General features: G+C 41.9%; 1 protein-coding gene across 2 annotated transcripts in view; it reads right to left on the bottom strand.

Annotated features, from left to right (window-relative positions):
- Positions 1–25,735, bottom strand: part of Gyc88e (Guanylyl cyclase at 88E) — a 228,657-nt gene that overhangs the window by 37,809 nt on the left and 165,113 nt on the right. For both annotated transcript variants that reach the window (XM_076381994.1, XM_076382082.1), the window contains exon 10: positions 2,119–2,251. In XM_076381994.1, the coding sequence (XP_076238109.1) occupies positions 2,119–2,251 (133 nt within the window). The remainder of the gene's footprint in view (positions 1–2,118; positions 2,252–25,735) is intronic.

Raw genomic sequence — 25,735 nt, 5'->3', positions numbered from 1 at the left:
CTTCCGACGCTGTTGATCAGCAGGATTTATTTAAATTTTCTAAAAAACACACTGCTAAGAGAATTACGTATAATTGTTCCACGCGGAAGACGAACATGCATATATTTTATGCACGATAGTACACCGCCGCATTTCAGCAGGCCAGTCCGGGAACACCTGTCTGAAATGTTTGTACCCCGGCGGATCGGAAGAAGACCTGCTTCGCACTTGTAGCCTCCACGCTCTCGGGATTTAAATCCACTGGACTTTTTTTTGTGGGGAGCAGTAAAAGATATTGTCTACAAAACGGGCGTCGAAATTAAAACTTCCGCCGAACGGCGTACAAATAACGCGTTCCATGTATTACGCAACAAAGACGATGTACTTAATAAAGTGCATCGGAATTTGAAACATCGTCTACAAAACTGTGTAAATTGTGGTGGTGGACATATTGAAGCCAATGGCCAGGCGAGACTACTAAGGGATATTAATGAAAACGGCAGTGTCCTGTGGGTGAAGTGCAGAAGATAATTTATGCATCGAACGAGTGAGTAAATATATTATAGTTACATATAATCTTATAATTCCAGATTACTTGCTTTAGCAGATCATGCGTCGAGTAGTGAAAAGTAAAGAAAGTTACTCTATTCCGGCGTTAGGTCAATACACCTTGCTAGGCCTTCTATCCCTTTAAACGTCTTTATTTGGAATACCCACACCGCTGTGTTGGGCCTTACCGTTTGGGATAGCGTTGCCGCGTAACACAAGGGTGGTATGTCCATGCCCCTGTGTGTGACTCTACACAATCAAACCGAAGTCAAATCTTTAACAATTTTTCCTGGCTAAACGATTCGTTTCCGGCATATGGTCCCTTTCAAACATTTTCTTTACTAAACGATCTGAATACGTTAGTATTAGTGGGTAATACAAAAAATTAACATTAATTTTCAATGTTATAAACAATTTTGCGGGCGGGTTTTTTTTACAAATGTCCACTAATCCAGAGGTGTAGATTCACTCCCTTCAGCCGTGGCCATTAATTTTTTTACACCCTGTATAACTAATTTTTTTGATATCGTGCTTCGTTTTCAAGAAAATTGAGTTTGAATTATAATCTGGTACAAGCGTATGGAAGTACAGTTTTGGGTACTTGAAGGGTACAAGGAATAAGAGGAACATTCGGTCTGACCATTGACTACCTCTACGATGAACTGGAAGCGTTCCCTTTCTAGATGCGTATACTTTCGCCCTTAAGTGTTAGGATATTTTTCACATTTACATTTAAATCTCAAAAAAAAGAAATAGTCTTCTAGAAAAAAGTAAACATTTTTTTTCATTTAATGGTACATATATGAAGGAAAGAATGATATGTTCATAGCTTGAAAATTTTACAAAAAGATAAAAAAATTATTATATTTTCTTTTTATCGCCACGATGAAAAATTCGCCACGATTAATTATCACGTTAAAATGTTTGCATAAAGAGCAACCGACTCGGAAACCAAAATCAAAACGTGATATGTGTGGGTATTGATACAAATGCAGACAATAAATTATAACTTGTCGAATTTATTTAATTCATTGAAAACCGATAGGAATATATTTTTTTACAATTCCTATTATAAAATAACTAATATTGTTATTCTTATATCGTAGAACTAATATTGAATATATGAAATTGCACATACTATGTGATTACTGTCGTTAAAGGTTGATAAACAAAACGAATAACAAAATTTTACCAAAAACTGTAGGTGTCTTAACACTTATGAACGCGAGTGTAGTTGTCTCAGTTTTTTTTTTACTGTAAGACTGAAAGTATTAAATTATAATCGCATTCAGCAATAATAATACAGTAAAATGATTCAGTTTCTCGAAATTCTGGAAAATCTCGAGATTCTTCAGAATTCTGTAAATCTTCAAAAATCGTGACCTTCTCAAGTGGTGAAATACTTTTGAGAACTCGACCCGTGTCGAGCTGAGTCTTCCCGACTCAAACTCAACATCGAGATATGGAGAGTTTTGGATTCTCGCACACCTTTACAAACGTTGCTAATAAAAAAAGGCATTGTATTCAGGAAAAACCATGTTAGTTAATAAAATCACACATCACGTCTAGAATATTCTGTCATGCCTTTACCTGTAGAACGATCTTTAAGATCTGTTATAGCTTCAACCATGTCGAGTGCCATGTCACAAACACGATCTGCGTGATCATTTTCCTTCACTGGTGCGCCGGATACAACCATGTAGGCATCACCAATTGTTTCAACCTAAATAAAAGACACAACTGTATAAAAATTCATGCAAAATAGGAATGAATCATTTCATATTTTGTAATTCTCGAATTAGTGAAAGATGATTATTTAGAAATAGTAGAACAGAGTTATCCTCACTTTTTTACTCATTTAGTAATAGTTTCTTTTGCAAAGGCTTTGGTACTATTAAAAAATTCTGTCCGATCTTAAAAGAAAAAAACAAAAAAAAAAAAGAAAGGAAAGAGGTCTGAATCGGCTTAGCGCCTCTTCTCATTAACTGACTAGCTGGTGGCAGGCTGGCCTCCATCAAATTTGTTTTCTTATAGGTTGTAAATGATGACCGTCATATAACTGCCCGCTGATAATCGTACTGTGCTCGCACAGAAGCTAGCCTGTCGTCGTTTAGACGGATAGCGTAAAAGAAATCTTAGGCGGACATAGTATGATTCGTTAAAAACCCAGTGTCAGATGCGTATTTTAACCCTCCGTCGGTAACATAAATATTACAAACGTTATAAATAACAGCAGCGGTTAACGGTCTTAACAATCATACACGTAATCGGTAACGAGGGGGCGTTGGCGACCCCAACAGTGCATAGTAGAAATTTATGTAAATATAACTAGGTATTCGTAATTTAACGTGGAAAATGTATTCATTTGAAGTGAAAATCAAAATCCATCTAATTACAACTTGGGCGTCCAACCTTTCGCCGGTTTTTTACACTTAAAACCTAACTTGATGCAAGCATAGTAAACGTATTGGATCGATGTCCTGTGTGATCTTTGTTATGAATAGTACCTTCGGTTTGTGGATGTTAATGGCCCATGTTAAATTGCGTAACATATGAATATTTGCACAAGGAGACGTGGCTTCCTTCCGGAGGAAGTTAAAGGTTTATACCTGAAACGGCCAAAAATTATTCATCAGCTTTGTTCATTGGCACGGTGGAGATTCAGGAATACTCGATCAACGCATTATGTGGTGCAACAATGCTCACTTGCAACTCCCGATTCGGCGCAGACAATGTTTCTGCTAATTAGTCTCAGTGTGGACTGAGCCTTTTTAAACCCTACTATACTACACAGGTTGGCCTCTCAATTGTATATAAGCCATTCATACGCCATAGCACATAACCTTTCCAACGCGATGTGGGGTATACCACTGCCATCAAGAATCTAAACCAAGTTGTGACAAGACGAGGGACATTGAAGGGAATGATTGGGGTTACAAGTGTGTTCACCGGAATTCACTCTTTATTCAGGAATTAATCAAGCTCGACTGTCGTGTCGCAACTAACTCTCGCTCGGACATCAAGCTTCGAGCAAAACCGCACGCGGAAAACGTGCGCCCTCTTTTTTCATTTTCGCGCGCGAGTGCTGGCCAATCAGCTTGCTTTGGCTCCGACATCCGCACCCTCTATTTTCTTACACGCTAAACTTAAAACTAAGAAAACGCGCACGACTTGTAGGGGTAAGCTGTGGAAACTTTGGTGACTCATCGGAATTTCCGCCAGGCCCTCGCTTGCCGGCGAAGTTGACCGCGAGGTCCACTGATGGTCGCACATGTGCCATCCCATCGCCGTGAGGCCCTTTAGAAATTCCGGGTTCATGATGCCTGCATTGCTATTGAGGCCCGAAACAAAACTCGACGAAAATATACATACAAAAGAGAAGTTGATAAAAATTTACTTGGCTTTCTCAAAAATAGCTTTCCGTAGTTGCAAGGCGTCACAAACCTTGTCACCATCTGCACGCCAAATGTTTTATTTGTCCATGCAGACGTACGCCACATTACCTCCTCGCCAGTGCAAACGAGATTTATACTAAACTAGCCTAGACTTACAAAAAACTAACCTATTATTTACAAAAATTGGTTCTTACTAACTAAACTATTTCTACGGCAGACCAACCTGTAGGCGGTCTGGAAATCTTACTCGTCTGCCCGAACGGGTGCGCAAGGGTTCGTGCGTGACATTGTTGTCATCTATAATCCCATCTCCGCTCGCTATAGGTGTTTCACGGACTTGCACTTGATCTGCGATGTGTTCATCAAATAAGTAGGCCGGCTTAAGTCTATCAATTGATACCGTGGTGTCTTTGCCTCTAACGTGGACTATGTAGATTTTTTCTTTCCTCGCTATTACTAACAATGATCCTTCATCGGGACTCTGTAGTGGATTTTTAACGAGGTCTACACGTATAAACACATGTGAAATTGTTTTTAAATCTGTAAACACAAATACTTTTCGTTATCCGTGTCGTGTACCATCTACAAGACGTAAAAATCTACAATGTTCTCTTAACCGTTGAACTAATTCTATTGGTTGTACGTTATCGTTCCGCTTATCACCAAAAAATTCTGCTGGCAAACGCAAACCTTCCCCATAAACCAACTCAGCGGTGGATGCTTTTAAATCGTCTCTATAGGCCGCTCTTATACCTAATAGCACAATAGGTAATGCGTCAGTCCACCTTCCGTTTCCGTGGCACCTGATTGCCGCCTTGAGCTGCCTGTGAAAACGTTCGACCAGGCCATTCGCTGCAAGATGGTATTCCGTGGTCTTTAAATGCGTCGTCCCTAACAGCGCGTTGATCTGCTTAAACAATTGGGACTCAAATTGTCTACCGTGATCAGTAGTTATCCTTGCAGGTGTCCCGAACCGGGCTATTCAACCTGCAACGAAGGCTCTGGCGACGGTTTCCGCCTCGATGTTCTCGAGAGGAAAGTCTTCTGGCCAACGTGTAAAGCGGTCCATGCATGTTAAACAATATCTATTGTTTCTAGCTATCGGCAAGAGTCCTACCAAGTTTATATGTACATGCTCGAATCTACCTGACGGAGGTACGAAGTTTCCTATTGGGCTTGATACATGTCTATGGATCTTTTCGCGCTAACAATCAAGACAATTTCGGCACCAATCTTTACAATCCTTCTCCATTTTCGGCCACACGAATCGTTGTTTTAACAATTTAACCGTGGCTTTTACTCCCGGGTGTGATAGTCCGTGTACAGCCTGAAATACTTGTCGACGGAACTGTACTGTTACAAATGGACGTATATCAGCGGTTGACACGTCACAATATACGGGTGTACTACTGGTCAAAAGTCGCACGCGCTTCAATTGCAACGAGGTATCGGACGATGTAAGAAATTTTCTTAACTCCTCGTCTTCCTCTTGCGATCTCGCTAACTCGTCGTAATTTAGAGGTTTGATGACGGCTTCAACTCGCGATAGCGCGTCTGCTACTTTATTATCCTGCCCGTTAATATGCCTAATATCAGTGGAGAACTGGCTAATAAAATCTATATACCGAAACTGTCTTGGTATACATTTTTCAGGTTTTAGTTTGAACGCAAAAATTATAGATTTATGATCCGTGTAAATTGTAAATCTACGACCCTCAATTGTGTGGCGAAAATGTTTTATAGCTGCATAAATAGCTAACAATTTTCTATCGTATGCGCTATACTTGCGTTGCGACGGTGATAGTGCTTTAGTAAAGAAAGCTAAGGGCTGCCAGGACCCTGCTACTCGCTGTTGCAAGAAAGCCCAGCGCGAAATTCGACACGACTACCACATTTGAGACTCGCGCGTTATCTACTGGATGAGCTAATAAAGTCGCGTTCGCTAACTTATCCTTTAATTTCTCTAGCGCATTTTCCGATTCTGTCGACCATTGAATCGGTGTATTGCCTTTTAGTTTGCGGCCTCGTAACGGTTGGTTAAGCGGAGCTTGTATCGATGCAGCGTCAGACTGAAATCTGCGGTAAAAATTAATCATGCCTAAAAATGCTCGGAGTTGTTTTACTGTTTTAGGCTTCCGATATTCCAAAATTGCCTTGACCTTGTCGGCTAACGGTTTTATATCCTCTGCATCTACTGTATATCCTAGATATTTAACTGCTCTCGCGGCGAAAATACACTTGTGTGGATTAATTATTATACCATACTGTTGAAGACGTTCGAAAAGTTTACGCAAATGCTCTATATGTTCTATTTCGTCGACGGAAGCTACTAAAATATCATCTAAATAGGTATAACAGAAATTGAGATCTCTCAAAACTTTGTCCATAAATCTTCGGAAAGTCTGAGCTGCATTCCTCAAACCAAAAGGCATCACTACGTATTCAAATAATCCGAATGGCGTTATTACCGCGGTTTTGGAAATGTCATCCGGATGAACGGGTATCTGATGGTACGCTCTGACTAAATCGATTGTAGAGAACACGGTTTTTCTTCGTAACATTCGCGAAAACTCCTCGATATGAGGTATCAGGTATCGATCCGGTATAGTGCGGGCATTGGGAGATCTCTAGTCCCCGCAAGGTCTCAATCCATTATCCTTTTTAGCCACAATGTGTACGACTGAGGTCCACTAGCTTTCAGAAGGACGGATGTGACCTAGGTTCAGCAGACTTTCAAATTCCGCTTTCGCTATTTTGTACATTCCCGGCGACAGTCTCCGAGGTTTACAAAAAATCGGCGGTCCCGGAGTAATATTAATGTGGTGTATTACATCATGCTTTACCTCGCTCGCATTGATAGCTGTAGGTCTTACTATTACTGGAAATTCTGCCAATAAACGATCATAGGGAGAGTCACCGACGATGGCCCTGACGGATCCCGTACACACGGCTGCTACCTTTCCGCTGGAAGACAGCGACGTGGTTTGATCTAACAGCTTCTTGTTCCACAGACCCACCATCAGTCCGTAATGACTCAGAAAATCCGCTCCGATGATCGGCTTCGTAAGGTCAGCGATGATGAATTTTCAGAGAAATGCACGACAGAGACCGAGATCGAGTTTAAACGTGCGTATGCCATAGGTGTTGATTAACGCGTTGTTGGCAGCGAACAGTTCATATTCGCTTAAGGGATCTGTCTTAACTCGGAAATCGTCAGTTCCAAGCTCTCCAATCGCTTCAATAATTGCTCCGTCAACGGATCTCTTGTGGCACACGCTACCTGTGCCTGCGAGGTACCCTCGTGTATTTGGTCCGCGATTTCTGCCACCTTGTTCAGTGACTGGTGCGCATTGACTATGGCACGAGTCATTGCAGGAAGTCTGTTTGACCACAACGTCCTCAGGAAATCGTCAGAAACAGTTTCTCCGGCTAGATTCCTCATGTGCTGCAAGAATTGCGAAGGCATTCTGTCATCCATCTCCTCCTGCTCCAACAGCTGACGGATCCGGTGGGACTGCGAAGACGACAACCGCTGAATTAACTCCTTTTTCAGCTTCTCATATTTGTCCCTTTCCGGCGGGTTGCTAAATATGTCCTAGACCTGCAAGGCATATTTGGGTTCGAGTTGCGACATGACGTAGTAGAATTTCGTTGTGTCCGCAGTTACTCCGTTTAAAGGGAATTGAGCCTCGATCTGATGGAACCAGACCATTGGTTGCTCTGGCCAAAAAGGTGGGACCCTAATACCCACATGGCTACCTTCTGGATTCGCGACTGTATTACCGATGGATATTGTGCTTTCGATAAAAAAAACTTACACTTTGAGGATTTAATTTCACTAAGATATGTTTTTTGTTTACTCAAACTAACACCACTATTTTTACTTGTTCTCACGTCGGCGGTCACCAATGAAGGGAATGATTGAGGTTACAAGCGTGTTCACCAGAATTAACTCTTTATTCAGGAATTAATCAAGCTCGAGTGTCGTGTCTCAACTAACTCTCGCTCGGACATCAAGCTTCGAGCAAAACTGCACGCGGAAAACGTGCGCCCTCTTTTTCCACTTTCGCGCGCGGCTGCTGGCCAATCAGCTTGCTTCGGCTCCGACATCCGCACCCTCTATTTTCTTACACGCTAAGCTTAAACTAAGAAAACGCGCACGACTTGTAGGGGTAAGCTCCCTGTGGAAACTTTGGTGACTCATCGGAATTTCCGCCAGGCCCTCGCTTGCCGGCGAAGTTGACCGCGAGGTCCACCAATGGTCGCACACGTGCAGACCCATCGCCGTGAGGCCATTTAGAATTTCCGGGTTTATGATGCCTGCATTGCTATTGAGGACCGAAACAAAATTCGACGAAAATATACATACAAAAGAGAAGCTGATAAAAATTTACTTGGCTTTCTCAAAAATAGCTTTCCGTCGTTGCAAACATCATAAACCTTGCCACCATCTGCACGCCAAATGTTTTATTTATCCACGCAGACGAACGCCACAAACGTATCATTTTTATCTCCGAAACAAGATATAATAAATTCAACTATTTGTACACATATACATAAGGGTCTAAGTGACGACAGCCTGACCAATTTCCGATTCCTGAATATTCTGACGATCCCGGGGAAGGCATACATAGCCTAAACCTCATATAAATACTGTATTTTGTACCTGGTAACGTAACCGGGACGTAACACCTACAAAATCTAAAATTCAGTTAAAATTGATGAATATCATTGAATAATGACATAAATAATCTTGTCCATTCCTTGCAATTCATAGGCGAACTCGAAACACTTAACTTGAGGTAGAAAGGGTTAATATATCCACCTTCATGTATGTTGTCTATTCATGTCGCACATCCACACATCCCGATTCTTTTCTCCGCGAATATAGAAACTTCAAAGTAGAGCATCATTAAGTAACACTAAATCTGCCTACTCTTTACAACTTACTCTTAACACGTCGAGAACCCTAACATTTGCTGTTTTGAAATACCTGGGTCTTATCCCAACAGCCCTTAGCTTTATTGAATGTTTATTCTCTCTGAAAACAAAGTCGATGTGCGAAGAAAGTTCTTCAATATTTGACATTCGTGTAAACAAACCGAAACTAACCACACGAGCTAAATCCCACAGGATGTTTACGCATATTGTACTAATCGCCAGCATCCTCTACTTTCCTAAGCGAGTGTTATCAAAAATTGGTAAAGGTAGAGATATTTTCTGGATTTTTAAGTAAACGGAATTTCAAATCAATCAACACATGAATACATTCTACAGATAAAATATCTAAATATCTGTGACGAAACAACAGCCCCCCCCCCCCCCCCCCCCCCCCCCCCCGCTTCTACTTCGGACGCGAACACATCAGCTTTTCGCTTATGTCATCCCCTTCCATCAGGATCCAAGTGACAGCCTTCACCGGAATTCCTGTATCCAAGCATGCGCGGAGGAATACCCTCACGTTGAGGTCTCCATTCGCCAGTTTTGGGCATGGGTTCGGTTATCCTGGCGGATGGGATTGGATAACCGCTGGTTCGTGGCGAGCCGTGCCCTTGTGGGTCGCCGGCTGGTGGTATGTTAGTTGGCAAGTCTCGGGTTAGGAGGTTGCTGGTCGGTGAACCTCGATTGACTGGTGGCCCGCTGGAACGCTGGGCTTGGGCTTGCACACTGCTGTTCTGCGATTCACTGACTGCAGGTCCTTGATGAGCTCGTGGCCCTCTGAGATGCGGTTCGCTGATTGTCGGATCTTGACATACGGAGTTTGGACGGATAACCCCTTGGTATATGTATCGTGGGCAGGCGGACTTACACTAGTTGGCAAGCCCTAGCTCAAGGGGTTGCTGACCGGTGGCCTGTTGGGCGGCAGAATCGTCGCGCTGGCAAGGTTGGTTCCCTCCCAAAGTTGAGGTAAGCAAAGGTTGTGTGGTGTTATGGGCAAATGTGATTTCGGAGAGCTACTGGTCCCACAGTTCGTGATGGTTACTTGTAGCGTGTGCTTGAACACATGGCTTTTGCACTGTTTGCCATTGACGGTGATGACTCGTCGTGGGTGTCCAAAACGCATTATCGCTCGCTCCTTCAGTGTCGTGGTGATCGCTAGTGCCGTTGCTTGCCAGAGTGGCTGGAGTTCCACTCATTTGGTGAATTTGTCTTGTATCACCAATAAGACAGTGTGCCCTCTTTTGGCCCTTGGGAGAGGTCTAACCAGATCTGCCAATACGATTTCCCAGGGGTAGGTCGCGGGGGTAGTATACATTTTTCCCGCGATCTGGGAATCCCCAGGTGACCGGTGGTGGGGACGTCGTCATTTTCTCTCATCACTGCTTCTCAGTATTTCAGGGAACTGTACTCCCTCGGTCTGACGTGAGGGGGTGTCGGCCTCTAGGTTGTTTTACCCTGTTCGGTACTAGATTTTGAAATCGTATTCCTGCAGCTCGAGGTTGCATCGGGCCAGCCTCTCGAAGAGGTTGTCCATGTTCTGCAGCCCATATTGGCCCAGACCACCGCCAAATACTCCTTTTCGATGACCCAGTAGTGTCCCTCAGCTGGAATCAGCGCCGCTCGACTGGCGTAGGCCATTACTCGTTTCTCTGCGTCGTAGTCCTAGATAATGACTGCTCGCAGGCCTTTTGGGCTGGTGTCAGTCTGGAGTACGAAGGGTCTGTCGAAATCAGGGCAGGTTACTATTGGAGCAGTGATCAGTAGCTGCCGCAAAAACGTGAAGGTCTTGTCTTTCTGATCGGTCCAGCTCCAACGCAGCCGTTTCTGTAGCAAACGGGTCAACGGTGCGGCCGTGTCGGAGAAGTGGGGAATAAAGCGGTGATACCTCGATACCATACTGAGAAAGCGGCGGAGTTCGCACATTGGTTATAGCTCGAATTCGGTGGATCGCTTATATCATTTCGGGGTTGGTTTTAACTCCGCCTCTGGTGACGACGTGCCCCAGGTATCGTAGTTCTGTCCGGCAAAAGTGACATTTCTCTAGGTTGATCTGGAGGTGAGCTCGTAAACGGAACGTAGCACTTCTTGGACGTTCTCCAGGTGTTCTTCAGGTGGGGTTGAATACGATAATGTCGTCGAGGTAGGTGAAGGCGCGCCATTCGAAGTTTGGGTCGATTACCTCGGTCAGTAGATGTTGAAACGTGACTCCGTGTAGGCCGAACGGCGTGACACAGAACTGGTATAACCCTCGGTCTGGAACGGTGAAGGTGATCGGTCGGTTGTGGCACTCCAATCGCACCTACTAGTAACCATTGACTAGAACCACGTTGGAGATGTAGTAGGGTCTTATTACTATTTGCTCTTATTCCTAATCAATACTACGGATGAGCTCCAAAGGTTTTGGGAGGGCTCAATGGTTTCGGTGGCGAGCATTTCGTCCATCTCTTCGTTGATTAAAACCTGGGTGGCCGGATTCCGAGGCAAATACTGTTGCTTGATCGTTTCGGTTGTGTCTAGTCGTGTCGTGTGTTTGGTGATTAGCGTAGTCTTTTGGAAGTGTTTGAACTTCGGAAGATCTTCGGCGAGCAAGTGGTGTAGGGTGTACTTCTGCTCCAGTGTGCAGCCCTGGGTGCCGGCCGTTTCGATAGTCACGGTGTTCGCGGGAAAGTGCCACTGGTGAAGCCCGACCACTATAGTGAGACGCAGTTTCTCCAGTACATCCATACCTAGCAGAATGGCATGGGACAGTGTTGGCTTAATGGCGTAGTTGTGGCAGATCTCTAGGTCGTGGACAGTGGCCGTTATATCCAGCTTGCTGTTTAGCGGGATGGCAGATTCGTCAGCATCCCGGGCCGTGATGTGTTGTCTGGGTTCTGACAGGCTGCGGCAATGTCAGTCCTCATATAGGAACAGATAGCCCCGGAGTCGACAAGTGTTGGGTTACGTTCCGTAACGATTAAATTTTTTTCTTCTTCTTTTCATTTTCCACTTAGAATTATCGTCGCCGCGACGGCTGGCTGTCATCCAATATGTGCCGTTAGCATAAAGTAAGTCGCAAACTTCTCTTGAATCCTGCAACGAGCTGCCGTTGCCAATATCATGCCGTTCTCCAATAAAGTTAATAATAATAAAATTGCCATTCACAACGGATCCATCAACAACACACAGTGTTATGGGGAATCCCTTGTTGATTTCATTGGTTCCCGTTATTTCCACATGAACAATAGTTTTGCGAATATTTCTCAAATCCTTGCCGAAATACTACCTCACTGGTAAAATTATAATGTCTCTCCTTTGTATTATTATCCTCTTAATTGTATATTTTACAGATATCCGGAATCACTATTGTGCGAATGAATGCGAGTATGTAAGAATGTGGACTCAAAATTTAGAATGGTTGAGAGCATCACCAGACCTACTGGTTGAGGAGTGCAGAAATCAAGGGAACACATATATGTACACAGGCGTGATTTCAAGCGAGCCTCGTGAGAGCAACTCCAACTTGCCGTCGGGTTACAATAATGCAGCATCAGTTTTTTGATAGCTAGCCCAGCCTGGGTCCCGCCCGAGTGCTCCAAGCCTCGATACTCTTCGTTGACAAGTCATGACGTACGCGACGAGGGGTCCGTGGGCTAATTATCCTTTCTTCTATCAGTTAGGTTCTCAATAGTTTTGAGCAGAGATTCACTCAAAAGAGCAGTGAGACGGGAGTGATTAGACTCATCATAGCCAAGTAATATAGTAATAATATCTCTAATCGTGTGTATTTGTGTGTGTGTGCAGTTTTCCAGGTATATTCCAGTCGTCTATAGTACTCCAGGTATTTTGGAAATCGGATAAAGACCAAGTAATTCAAGGAAAACATATAAAATTTGTATAAGAAGTAACCAGTAGATTGGTGAGTCTCTCATTGTACATTCTTTTCGTTTCTCTTATGATTGTAATTCTTTTTTTTTTTGTTTTACTTGACTCTCCTGTTTAATGTTCTTTTAAAATGTGTTAACCATGAGAATATAGTATATTTAGTAATCAGACCTTCAAACAAGCCTCCACCCTCCCTCGAACAAGCATCCACTACGGGGTCTGTATAGGACTAGACGAAAACGAATCCACAATAATTAATCTATCATCGAGGGTGAAGTAACTGCTCTACTTCATTACCGAAAGTACTGTTAACGCGCGTAGCGTTTGAGCAGAAAACATTCCGCCGACCAACGCGACCGCGCTACGCACATTACTTTGGGAAGTGGGCATTGCCTACCTGAAAGTCAATATATAGTCGGCGTTTCTCAGCAGTTTGTTTGAAGGAGGGGTCGGTGGTTGGGCGTCGGGTAACGCCTTGGTTCCCGCCCTGGAATGACATCCACAGTCTCTAGTGGTGCGGACTCCGGTGCCGCAATATGAGCAGACGAGGTGGCCCATTACGTGTTGTTCTGACGTCGATGTCCGCGTTGGCTGCATCTTCAGCAGGACATGGCCCGGTAGTACTGGCCCGTGATCTCGGAGAGACACAGTTTCCGGGTACTGGGCATTCTCTCGGTCCGTCGACTTGCCTTCTCGTCCTGTAGCTTTTCGTATACCTCCACCAGACGAAACAGTTCGGCCAGCGTGTTGAACGAGGTCTGTCGGATGTACTCGCGGTATTCCAGGCGCAGATTCCGATATACACGATGTGTTTGCTGGTCCGATATGTACCCACCATGCTGCTGCATCAAGATCATGAAACTAAGGGCGTATTGGTGAGCACGTTCGGTAAACCTATGATAGCGGCGGTGGATTTCTTCCGCGAGTGCCTCCCTATGCAAGGGAAGGAAGCACTCCCGGAAAACGGTCAGGAAATCTGCCAAAGTGGTCTAGTTGGTCTACTGGAGTCGATACTACGTGAGCGCCGGTTCCTGTAGCATCTCTGGAAGGCATCTGAAAGCTTGCTCGGGCGTAACCTGGTAGCTTCGTTGAAAACCGCCGAGTTGATCCAAGAATTTAACTGTGCCCTTGCCGCCATCCTAGGGGGCTTCCTATTTGAGTCCCAGGTTGCCGGTGCTTAGGCCACTCTAAATTATCTTTTAGCAGCCAGTATACCCAGTTAACTCCTTCACTCATTCGTCCCTTCTCCTATTACGGTCCCTGATCGGGCGCCATTTTATGACCGCCGGTGATCCGGTGGGAGCGGAGAAAGGGGTGCAGACTCTGTCAGGCGTCAAGATTCGACGAATGAATGAAGGCCCTTTTTGCTGGTTAGACAGCGAAGGCTTCTATTCTAGGTTATGTACGCATGTATTTGTACACACAAGTCGCAATACGACTTGTGCGACTTCTACTGCGATTGTCACTAACGCGACTTATAACTAGCGCGACTTAGTGATTATAGCGACGGTTTGGCCATAAGCGGTTTCCTTGCTTACTAATGCGGTTGCTAGGGCGGGTGCGACTTAACGTACACGGTACTAGTGCGGTCGCAGTATTTCGGGCGCAGCGCGGCGGCGCACAGTGTCACAATTGTTGGTGCTAGCTAGATAAAATTGTTTTTTCATGTTTACTAATGCGTATTGTCATAAACAAAAATGAATATACATGTACATATTTCCTTTTATTTGATCTGTATTATCTGTTTCTTATACAAATTTGTAGGAATATTACTATACTATATTTCTATAATAAACTATATAGTAATAGCATAGTCTCTTATAAACAAGTTTTGAATAAAAAATACATCTGAATGTGTAAAATAAATATTATAACTCTGGAGTTTCAATCGAGTAGCCGAACGAGTAGATTGTGCTTACCAGCGAGTTCATATTAAGACAACTCTCCATCTATACTTCGTTCACTGGGAGAACGCAGTTGTCGGTTGACGAGTTTTCGTACCCTTTGCGCAGTTCACGCCTACGCTCATTAGTTATTGGCTCTGTCACTCCCGAGCACATCCCTACCCATGAACCCCTTGTTGGGCCCTTGGAGGTCCTACCATTTCTAAAGAAAGTCACTTCTTCAAGTGTTAGCGCATAAACGGTGTGAAAGAAATTTTGAGCAAGCAAACGATATTCTTTTAGATTTTAGTTTTCTCCGAAAGTATTAATGCGGCTCTGTTAGCAAATAAAAATCTTCTTGAATATCGTCTCTGTCGACCGAAAACGTACTGGTACTAGTCAGAATTCTTACTGCGTTGCAATACCATAAACGACCCTAGATTTCCCGTGTCATAAACTACCTGGTCGCATCGAACATTTTGTAGGAAATCCAGGAAACAGTTCTACCGTTGCTGTTTCTTTATAATCAAATAAGCTGTGGATTCTTATACATTGATATCTCAATAAATATTGTTTCTTAATAGATAGAAACATTTGTTTCATTTGGACACTAGGTATATAGAGTAGAAAGAAGCAAGGCGTGTCCTTTTAGGCTCTTGAATCCTTCACCAATCTCAGTGGAAAAGTCAGTTGGGGCAATGGAAGCCATCTGCGTGAAACGACTGCGTTCTCTCAGTGAACGCAGTATAACTATTGTGTTACATCTACATATAGTGTGTATGTGAATTATAGCGCATAGTGCGGGTTCTGGCGTGACTAGGCAGTGCAGTGCACTTCTTTATCCGTTCTTTGTCGCTTCTTAAATGAGCGTTTCTGACAGCAGGGACGTTCATACACAAAGTTCAGCCTCAACAATGAATTCAACCAATTCTGCCAACTCTAACAGTTCAACTTACGCCAAAATGGTGCAACAAGTTCAAATCCCTAAAAAAGATCAAGCCATTGTTACAGATGCTATGGACGGTATCACTATCAAAGATTATACGCTTTTCATCGGTAAAATTGTTGTTCCCGAAAATATCCGATTTATATCAAGAATCTCCAACGGCAGAGTGTGTTTATACCTCAGCAATCAAGGTCTTGTAGATAAACTGACACTGGCAAATACAAGAGTAAACATTGGTTCTTATTCACTCCTTCTTCGACCGCTGGTTTCTAAATCTGTACGTGTTATTATTTATAATGTGTGTCCAGTTATACCGCACTCCGTAATAGTAGAAAAGTTGAAACAATACAGAGTCAATTTGGTCTCTCAAATCACGTTTATTAAAGCTGGAATCAACGATCCGGCGTATGCACATATAATGAGTTTTCGCAGACAAGTGTATCTTAATCCGGAAGATGTAACAAAAATCCCAAAATCATTGCAAATCACCTTTGACAATGCCATATACTGGATATACTTCTCTGACAAGAAACTCGCCTGTTTTTCCTGTAAAAAAGAAGGTCACTTCCAAGTATTGCAAAAATACGGAATCTGATTATCATCTCCAACAACTCTCGTCGTAACCAAGAACAGCGGAAATTGTAGCTGAACCTATTTCTACGAAACTGAATTCTACCCCTGTTTTACTTGATTCAAACATCCGTCCTACGCGTGAGGTGGACTGTACTTTTACAGTCACCGCTGGTACCAAAAAACTTCATAGCACATCTTCTGCAGGTGGCATCGAATCGGAGGTGACGGTGGTTCCTTACTCCGATCCAAGAAACAAATCACAAAGTCTTTTACAAGATTCTAATAAATCTAAGATCAAGAGGCGAAGTGTGACCAAAAAACTGTACCTACCAAGTGACTTCGACTTGCAATTACAACCTACTAAGGAATATCTTTCAAGTATTGCATACAAATGTCTGCTAGGTTTTAGCGAACTTTCGCAATTTCTGAAAGACTCGTTTGGTAAACCTAATCCAGCTGATGTCGTCAAATCCCTAGGTCTTAACGAATCACATCTTGCTAACATGCTCAAAGACGTGTCTGTTCTATTACCATAACGTGCTACTAAAAGTAGAATACTTTGGTTCATTAAATGCATGGACCAACCAAATGAGAAAGAGTTGGTTTCTACAGATGAAGTCTCTGCGGATTAAGAAACTTAACTGCTTTGGGAATGAATCTTTACAACGAAGTCAGCTTGAGGATTCTGTTTTGGAATATTAGAAGTTTTTTTAAGACGCAGAGAAGAAGTTCAAAGGATCTTATGTGAAGTTGGCATTTTTACTTGTGTACAATCGTGACGAACTACAAAGAACCTTCAATTTCCTGGCTTTTTAACCTTCAAGAAAGATAGAACTTATTCCTTTGGGGGTGAAATTTTGTTGCTTATTCGTCGAAATATTGCCTACACAGAATTAGTTGATATTAAATCTCCCGATAAGATGGTAGAAATCTGTGGCTTAGGAATTACCAATATTAATCCCTGTTTTAATTTAATTGTTTGCTATAGAGTCCCAAATCATAATCGTCCTTTAGAACAGGGGGGCAAAATTCTATCCAATATACAGGGTGTAACAAAAATGTTGTAGTTCCTTAAAAGGGGTGATTCAGGGGGTGATGTGAAACAATCTTTTCCTTAGAGAAAATGTTAGACGAGGCTTTGTTAACGAGTTATTAACGAAAAACACCGGCCAATAAGAGTCTGAGTTTGCCGACCGAGCGACCATAGTAGCGTTGGGTACGCGCTAGGCGTTACGGTTGCATTTCGAACAAGAAAGTCGGCATGCATCGAAGGAAATAGCATTAATATGAAAACTGAAAGCGTCATAACAAATAGTATCGAATCCTCTTTTTGTTTATCACCGGGAGTGAATAATTAATTAAAATCGAAGAAAACTACATGCAACGTAAAAACACGAATACACAGTTTTTTTGTTTAAGGAGAATCAAGAATAATAATTCCTTGATGTGATAGGACAAGAAATACGTAAATTTCCTACTCACATAACGTATAAACGAAAAAGCAATACAACAAAAAAATGAACAGAGAATTGGAGAATAATTGGAGAATTAACGTTGACAATAAAAACGTTGAAAGTAGTCTGCGTTAGTTTTATAAATAGTAATCATTAATGAATTAAATACGATTCACCTGTAGTTGTGTCTGTCACGATCTTTATAGCTTCATGCGTCTTATCGCGTTCGCGGGCTGCGCGATTTACGAGGAGTCGCGTAACGAGAAACAGTTTGTCGTGACGTCGCTTCGTCACAATTCTACGACAACTAAAAGCTCTTTGACCCACAACAAAATAGCAGAAGAACACTACCAGGAAATAGTGAACAGCAATGTTAGAGTAGCAATAAAAGTATGTAAGTTTCGTTTCTGTTCACTTGGCGGCGCTGCTGAACCTGGGGGTTCACCCATCTTGTTTGCTTTCAGCGTTCTTGAGGTTCTTCTTCTTCTAACCTACACATCTGTATTCATGCCATGCTACGCATGCAATAAATAAGTTACTTTAAACCGAGTAATCTCGCTTCTTAAGTGCCATCCCTACCCACACAACATTTCAAGCAACTAAGTAATAATTAATCTCAATACTATCGCCAATGTAACGACCCCTTCTACGCCTGCGCCATTGCCCTGAGATGATCCACCATTTCCTACGCCATGTACATGATTGTCTCTTTTTTCGCCTAATGCGCTCCTTTTCTACGACAATTAGTCTACTCATGTATAACCTTCTTTATTACGTTCATAATATTTCGTTAATTATAATTGCCTTCAACTATTAGTTTTATATACTTTTTTCATTACACGTATTGTAGAATTTTAAGATATACGTACTGAGTTTCATATCTCTTATAATATTTTATAATTACCATCAATTTAAGTCAGGAGTTTGCCTGCAGGAGGAGTTTTATGGTGCGTCAATGTCTATTGATAACTTAGTCAATCGCGATGATTAAAATTCCTAAAGATCGCCACGGGTCACGTCTGCACCATAAACTCCACACCGGTCTCATCGGGTCGATCTTGCGTCCATGCCTCGGCCACTTGTACCTTTACTCCGCTCACCAAATTGCCTACAGTTCGGCCATCCTGACATTTTAGCCGTCCCGGCTAAACTTAGGTCGACTACGAATTAGTCATCAATTCTACTACGCACAAAATAAACACACTCTTATTCATACACTTATTCGCAGTACACACAATATGATCTACCGCCACAATTCCGTTGTATGGTATTTGATTTATCTGAAATTCGTCAATATCCCCTATCACGTCACGATCCAAAACCTTTTTCACTTGATACGGTCCCTTATATTTTGGTATTAATTTCTTATTAACATCTACTGTCGTATCACTGTTTTTAATTACAACATAGTCACTTTTATTATATACTGGCGCTTCTTTCCGCTTATTATTATATACGTTTTCATTATCTAATTGATAATTTACAATATTATTTGCTGCTTTTGTTCGAATTTTTCCTAAATCTCTTACATTTCCCGGTTCTGTTTCTAGTATCAACCGTAACTGATCATTCACTTCCCCTAACTGGTCTACTCCGAACAATAGTTGACACGGTGTTTCTTTTGTCGTACGGCAGATTGTATTATTGAGGCTAAACTCTACTTGTTCAAGTACTCGGTAGCTATCATTGGTGTTATTACTCGATTGTATCGCTCGATTTGCCCGTTCGCTCTAGGAGTTCCTACCGTAATTAAAACATGTTTTATTTTCTCTGCTTCTACATATTCCTTAAATGCCATCGAGGTAAAGGCTGTCCCTCTATCAGAAATTATGCGCCTTGGCCTACTATAACTTCTAAAATATTCTTTCAAATATTTTATGACCTTTTCCGACTTTGTTGATTTACACGGAAAGGGTTTAATAAACTTCGTAAACCCATCAATTATGGCAAATACATGCTTATAGCCTATTCCCGTTTTTTCCAACGGTCCTAAGTGATCTATGTGAATCGTTCTAAATGACAAATTTTCTTTTTGTATACTATGCAGATACCCCTGTTGTTTCCCACTAAGTGGAGAGAATTCAATATAGCGTAAACAGTTTGGTATATAATCTTTGACCTTCTCGCGTAATTTAGGGAACCAATAGACTTTCATGATATTATTAACTACTTTATCGATTCCTACATGCCCCAGATCATCGTGACAAGTACGAATCACGTTCTTTTCCATCGATCGTTGTGGTACATAGAAAAAGAGTTTCTTCATTTTATCTTTCCAGTCGATTAATCCATTCCGCAATTCAAAGGGTTTCATTTCTGTCGTCTGTAGTTTATCCCGTATTTTACATATTTCCTCATCGCGATCTTGACAAATTGATAAAGTTTGTTACCTTCAATTACCAATACACTATGGCACCTACTCAGTGCATCAACATGACTCATTGTGCTACCGGGTCTACGTACTATTTGATAATCGTAATCTTGTAAAAACATCGCCCAACGTGAAATTCTAGGATTTATATTCTTTTTACTTAACGTCAATCGAAAACTGTCACAGTCTGTTATAATTTTAAAAGGAATGCCACCTAAATAAACGTGAAAACGTTTTATAGTATATATGACCGCAAGGCACTCAAGTTTAAAACTATGGTAGTTTGATTCGGCGGGAGTTGTCCGCTGACTAAAATACGATATAGGTTTAAATACTCCGTCACTTTATCGCTGTAAAAGGATTGCACCAAACCTTGAAGCGCTCGCATCGCAATATAATTCGGTTTCTGCTTTCGGCGAGTAAATAACTAATACTGGTTTCTTAGACAATTGCTCTTTTAGTATTTCGAATTCTTCGTTTTCTCTCACCCCAAATACAAACTTTACATCTTTTTTCGCAAGGTGATACAGAGGTTTTGCTATCATGGAAAATCCCGCAATAAATCTCCTGAAATAACTAGCTAGAGATACAAATCGGAGTACGTCCTTCGCATTCCTTGGAACCGGATAGTTAATAACTGACGCAATAGTGTCATTACTTGGTCGTATTCCATCCGCACTAACATGATACCCCAAATAATCGATTTCGGTCTCTACAAAAAGACATTTGTCTAATCGGAATGTCAAACGATATTTCCCAGATATTTGAAAAATTTCGCGTAGAATCTCAAGATGCTCTTCGAGAGTCTCAGTCGCAATAAAAAAATCATCAAAGAATGGTAACATTTTTCTTTTCCGTATTAAATTGAAAAAAATTTTCTGAATAAAGCGATGAAATGCTTTTGGCGCATTGGTCAACCCAAATGGACAATATAAAAATTCATATAAACCCAACGGAGTTACAAACGCTGTGAATTTAATAGCATCATCCGCCATTCTTAAATTATAATAGCCATCTTTCAAATCAAGGGTCGTAAAGAATTTTTTATTCTTTAACTGATCTATGTTATCGTCTATCGATTGACTTGGAAAATTATCCTTCACAGTGATATTGTTTAAATCTCTATAATCTACGCAGTCTGGTCTCATCATTTTTTTTCTTTACTATGACTATCGGGCTTGCATACGGTGATTCGTTTGGACGAATAATACCCCTCTCTAACAGGTTATCCAATATCACCCGTAGCCTTTCTTGGTCTGCAAAGACAATCGTCGCGGTCGACAACTGATTGGTTGATTGTGTTTCAACGCAATTTTCATTTCGAAATCTACCTCCTGCGTACTTGACATTTTTAGCTCTAAATAATCATATACATACATATGTTTAATTTCCTCTCTAATTTCATTCCCGATTTCTGGATTAATCTGTAATATTCATGATTTGGTTTATTTCGGAATCTATATCATCTGAGGTTTTCTGAGTAATTTTCAAACTTCCATCCCACATTATTTTTATTGACGGATGTGATGAAAAATCTCGCCCCAATACTGCCATGAATCCCATTGTATTGTCCGGAACGACATAAAAATTTGGCTTAACCGCAAGGCCCTCAATTTTCACATCCTGGTAAAAATTTCCTAAGATTTTTAATGGTGAGCCATTGATTCCGCAAAACTCTTGTTTCGATTCAGTTATCGGTAATCACGCGTCAGTCGGTACGAAGTTATTCTTAATTAGACTAATCGGCGATCCTGAATCTAACATAGCGTACAATGAGTACTTACAACTATACCCTTTTGAATCCGAATGTTTGTAACTTAGCGAAACCATATATGGCGCGTGGAGAAGTTGTACCATATTTGTTGATGTCGAAGGTTTCTTCCTCGTCATCTTGGGTTCCCTCTTCGTTGTAGTTTCTCTCTCTGCGATGTTTCCGCCGGATGAATTAAGTGCGTGCTTCGGACAATTGTTTATTCGATGTAATAGTGATCCGCATTCGTAGCACCCTCGTTGCTACCTTTTTGGTTTTGTACAATTTGTCAAAACGTGTCCCGGTTCTTGGCAGTTAAAACAATGTACAATCCTCTTTGGAGGTCTCGATGACGATGATAATGTTCGTTGCTGGTTGATACGATCCATTCTAGTCTCCTTCTTCTCCTTGTTACTCCATCTTTTTTGATCCAATGTGATATTTTCAAACGACTCTAACAAATCAGCTGTTATTTTAATACGCATGATGCACTCCGTCGATAATATAGTCAACCAACTCACTATCAGCAATCGGCACACGATTTCCCAAGATTACTTTCTTATGGAAATAATCCGTGAAGAGTTCGCCGGAGTTCCATACTCTGTTTTCGAAGTGATAATTTGCTGGGTCGATGATCAAACATTAACTTCATTCCTTTTAGTAAACTGTCAATACGAAGCGTAATATGTTCTGATTTTGAATGGAACCAGTTTGTTGCCCGTCCTTTAAGCTTATCAACACTCGCGTCGCGTTGTCATCCAAGTGGTAGGTTGTTCTCAGAAGATTCACCTGCTGCTCCCATTTACAAAATGTATTATCACGACCATCAAAGTCGGATAACAAATCGCCAATGGCACGTATGCTCAATCTAGCGGATGCTACACTTTGTCCCTCACTGTTTTCCGTATTTCCGGTATTTGCTGGGCTAGCTGATGGATCCCTTAGTTGTTCCTGCTCCCTCCGGAGAAGTTCTATTTCTCGCTGTATCAGCATATTTTCCCTCTTTAATAATACTAATTCACGCTGCATAAGTTCATTATGTCAAAGAGTTTCCCAATGTTCGGCTGCTTCACGCTCTACCGGCTTGGTCAGTTCCCAGTTGTCGCGTTCCCTCTTCGCGAAAACTTTTTTCAGCTACCCTAGTTAACCGCTATTCTTCCGCTATCAGACTCCAAATATTGGCGTCGATTGCTCTAGCCCATTTATCAAATCCGCCTTGGTTCCGGTCATAGATAAGTCCCGCGCTCTCAAAAATTCCTTCAACTCATTGACTGTGTAGTTAGAAGCCATGTTTACAAAAAAAGAAATTTTGCAGGTTTCCCACCGAAAATGTAAATGAGAGTCAAAGTCCGAATCACTTCGCGACAATACGCGTTGTCCTTTTCCTCTGCACACTATTTACACCGGTCACAACACAAACCCAAAGCAAATTATTTCACACTTGTCAGAACACAGTACCTAGTTCACTTTGTCAATGTTTAAAAGAAAAAATCTTACAAGAGTTCACAATCAATGTCCATTCCTTTGCACTAAAGCAATCCAGATCCCACTTCTGATATTTGTAGGAAGGGCGAGCGGGGTTTATTAGAAATGGACGGTTGTCAGGTAACAATAACAATTTATTAATGGTTCGTAATTCCGGTCGAACGGCGATCGACTGTCACTCGCAGACTTTGACGAGCACGCGGATCGTCCAAGTTGTTCCTCAGTCGATTCTGACAGACAGCTCTCTCCGTCGACACGCTGCTTCTTCTTATGTCTACCGCTAAGTGGGTGTTTTTCCTGCTACATCCAATCAGCGGAATATTTGGAAAAACTACCCACCTTCAGGAGTCAACGGAGTAAGAGAATGCGGAGACCGTGGGGCGCACACAGTAGTCTTGCGCCAGTCCTTTAGACAGGTTGTCAAGCATAATCAGCTTAGCCAGTTTCACGATTCCAAGTAGTTTGGTCACCAGACGCTTGAAATCCTACACTTGCATTACAGCTGAACGCCTGTCCCCTGCGACTAGTGATTTGCTCTGCTCGACTTAATACGCATTATACGCACGACAGAGCACCTAGTTTGCCAAAAGGTGAAAATTCAGCGAAATTTGCGGTCTTGGAATCTGGGTCTGCCTTGATCCTCTGAGTTTCGTCCTCGTCAAGGAGCAAAAAGGCCGCTTCCTGGTTGATCCCTGAGCGATGGAATACAACAGAGAGAGTTAACGTACGTGCCTATTACCTTTGCATTACTCGCGCTCTACTACACCGTTTAGTAGCAACCCCCGTGTGAGGAATACATGCACACGGTGAGGTGAACGGCGTCGTGGAGCCTCTGGCCGTCATCAGCCACCAGGACTAGCAATTGCTAGCTATAGCGTGTCCCCCTGCTCGCAAATCCCCGCTTTCATCGGGATTCATACGAGGCGAGCCTGTCTATAAGATGCAAAAGCGAAGAGAAGAGGCCCCCACCTCTTTATCTACTCGCCTATTGACAATTTCTTCCTAGCGAAGAAACGTCGATAATACAGTCCACTGCATTACCTTGTGTTACAGGAAGGCATTGCTTCCGCCTCCACATAGGCTCGTTGTCGAAGCCTGGAGTCGGGAAGACTAGGTACAGCGTGAACCATACTCTCGCTTACCGGTGCGGTTCCACCACTATTCTTTTTTTCCAGACGCCAGCGTCAATGACCGGCGTCGTAAGGACCAGAGGGCCCTCACTCTACCGAGAGTGACCGAGAGCGAAGCCCGCCACGGACCAGGAGGCCCCCGCCCCAGAATTTTTCAAGGAAAAATTAATAAACGTCGTACATAAGCCCTTGTCAGGGCCGACTTAAATTTGATTAAGTGTACCCGTTTTCTTTAAAAACCCTAACTCTCACCTTTTCCGGAACCTGATTAGATCACTTATTCTAAGCGATTCTAACAATACACATCCTACGTATTATTTACTGTATCTAATATAGAACTAAAAACTTTTTAATTACCTTAATTATGTATAATTGTCAGAACAGTATACAGGTTATATTTTAAATATCGACTTATTATGTACATATATCAAAATGCATCTACATAATATCACTTTTGTCATAATTTAATATGACCTCATTTTCATCAAATGACAAATGTTTTCCAATTTTTCAGAATTTACTCGGATCGCTATTGAAGTTAGTCAAGACTGTCTCAAATACTCCATTATCTCACATATACCTGGGTATCTCATATACATCCGGGTATCTCACATATACCCGAGTATTTCACATGTACCCAGTTAACCGAGTAATTTTCGTCTACCCTGGTATCTCACGAGTACCTGGGTATCCGGGTATATCAAGTACCCGAATCAAATCAATAGCCCTACTCTCCGTTCGAAACCTGTTCCTTCCTTTCGCCTAGTGCATTGGAACGTTATAACAAACAAAACAATAACGATAACCAAGAAACTTCCGAAAAAAGCCGCAAGACTCGACAAAATCTCAACCATTAAATTGAAGAACCTGCCTAAAATGCTGATAGTCCAGATATACGATATTTTCAAAGCATGTATCAGTAATAGATACGTCTTCAAGGTTTGGAAAACGGCAAAAGTAATACCGGTCCATAAATCTAAAATGACAATACTACCCAGATAATTACCGCCCCATAAGTCTGCTTAGTGTTATTAGTAAAATTATGCTATTAGTAAAAATGCTATTAGTAAAAATAATTGTAAACGAAATTACTTATTTTGCACCTAATTAGCAGCAGAATAATAATAATAGATGAACAGTTCGGTTTCAGAATCAACTACTCAACCACCCAACATGAATTGAGAATAGCTGATCACATAGCTAATGAACACAATAAAATTAGAATTACTAAATTGGTATTACATGACCTTACCAAAACATTACACCTAGTATGGCATGAAGAGCTCGTAATAAAAATGACTAGAGTAAACTTCCCAAAGGAGCTGTAAAAAATAATCCCGACCTACCTAAAAGATGGAAAGACGGCAGTTTCAGTAAACGACTCCTTATCCGAAACATGAAATGTCCCCGCAGGA

This window comes from Calliopsis andreniformis, chromosome 1, assembly GCF_051401765.1.
Source record: "Calliopsis andreniformis isolate RMS-2024a chromosome 1, iyCalAndr_principal, whole genome shotgun sequence".
In the NCBI taxonomy this organism is placed as follows: Eukaryota; Metazoa; Arthropoda; class Insecta; order Hymenoptera; family Andrenidae; genus Calliopsis; species Calliopsis andreniformis.
This window is presented reverse-complemented; position numbering and strand designations above follow the sequence as displayed.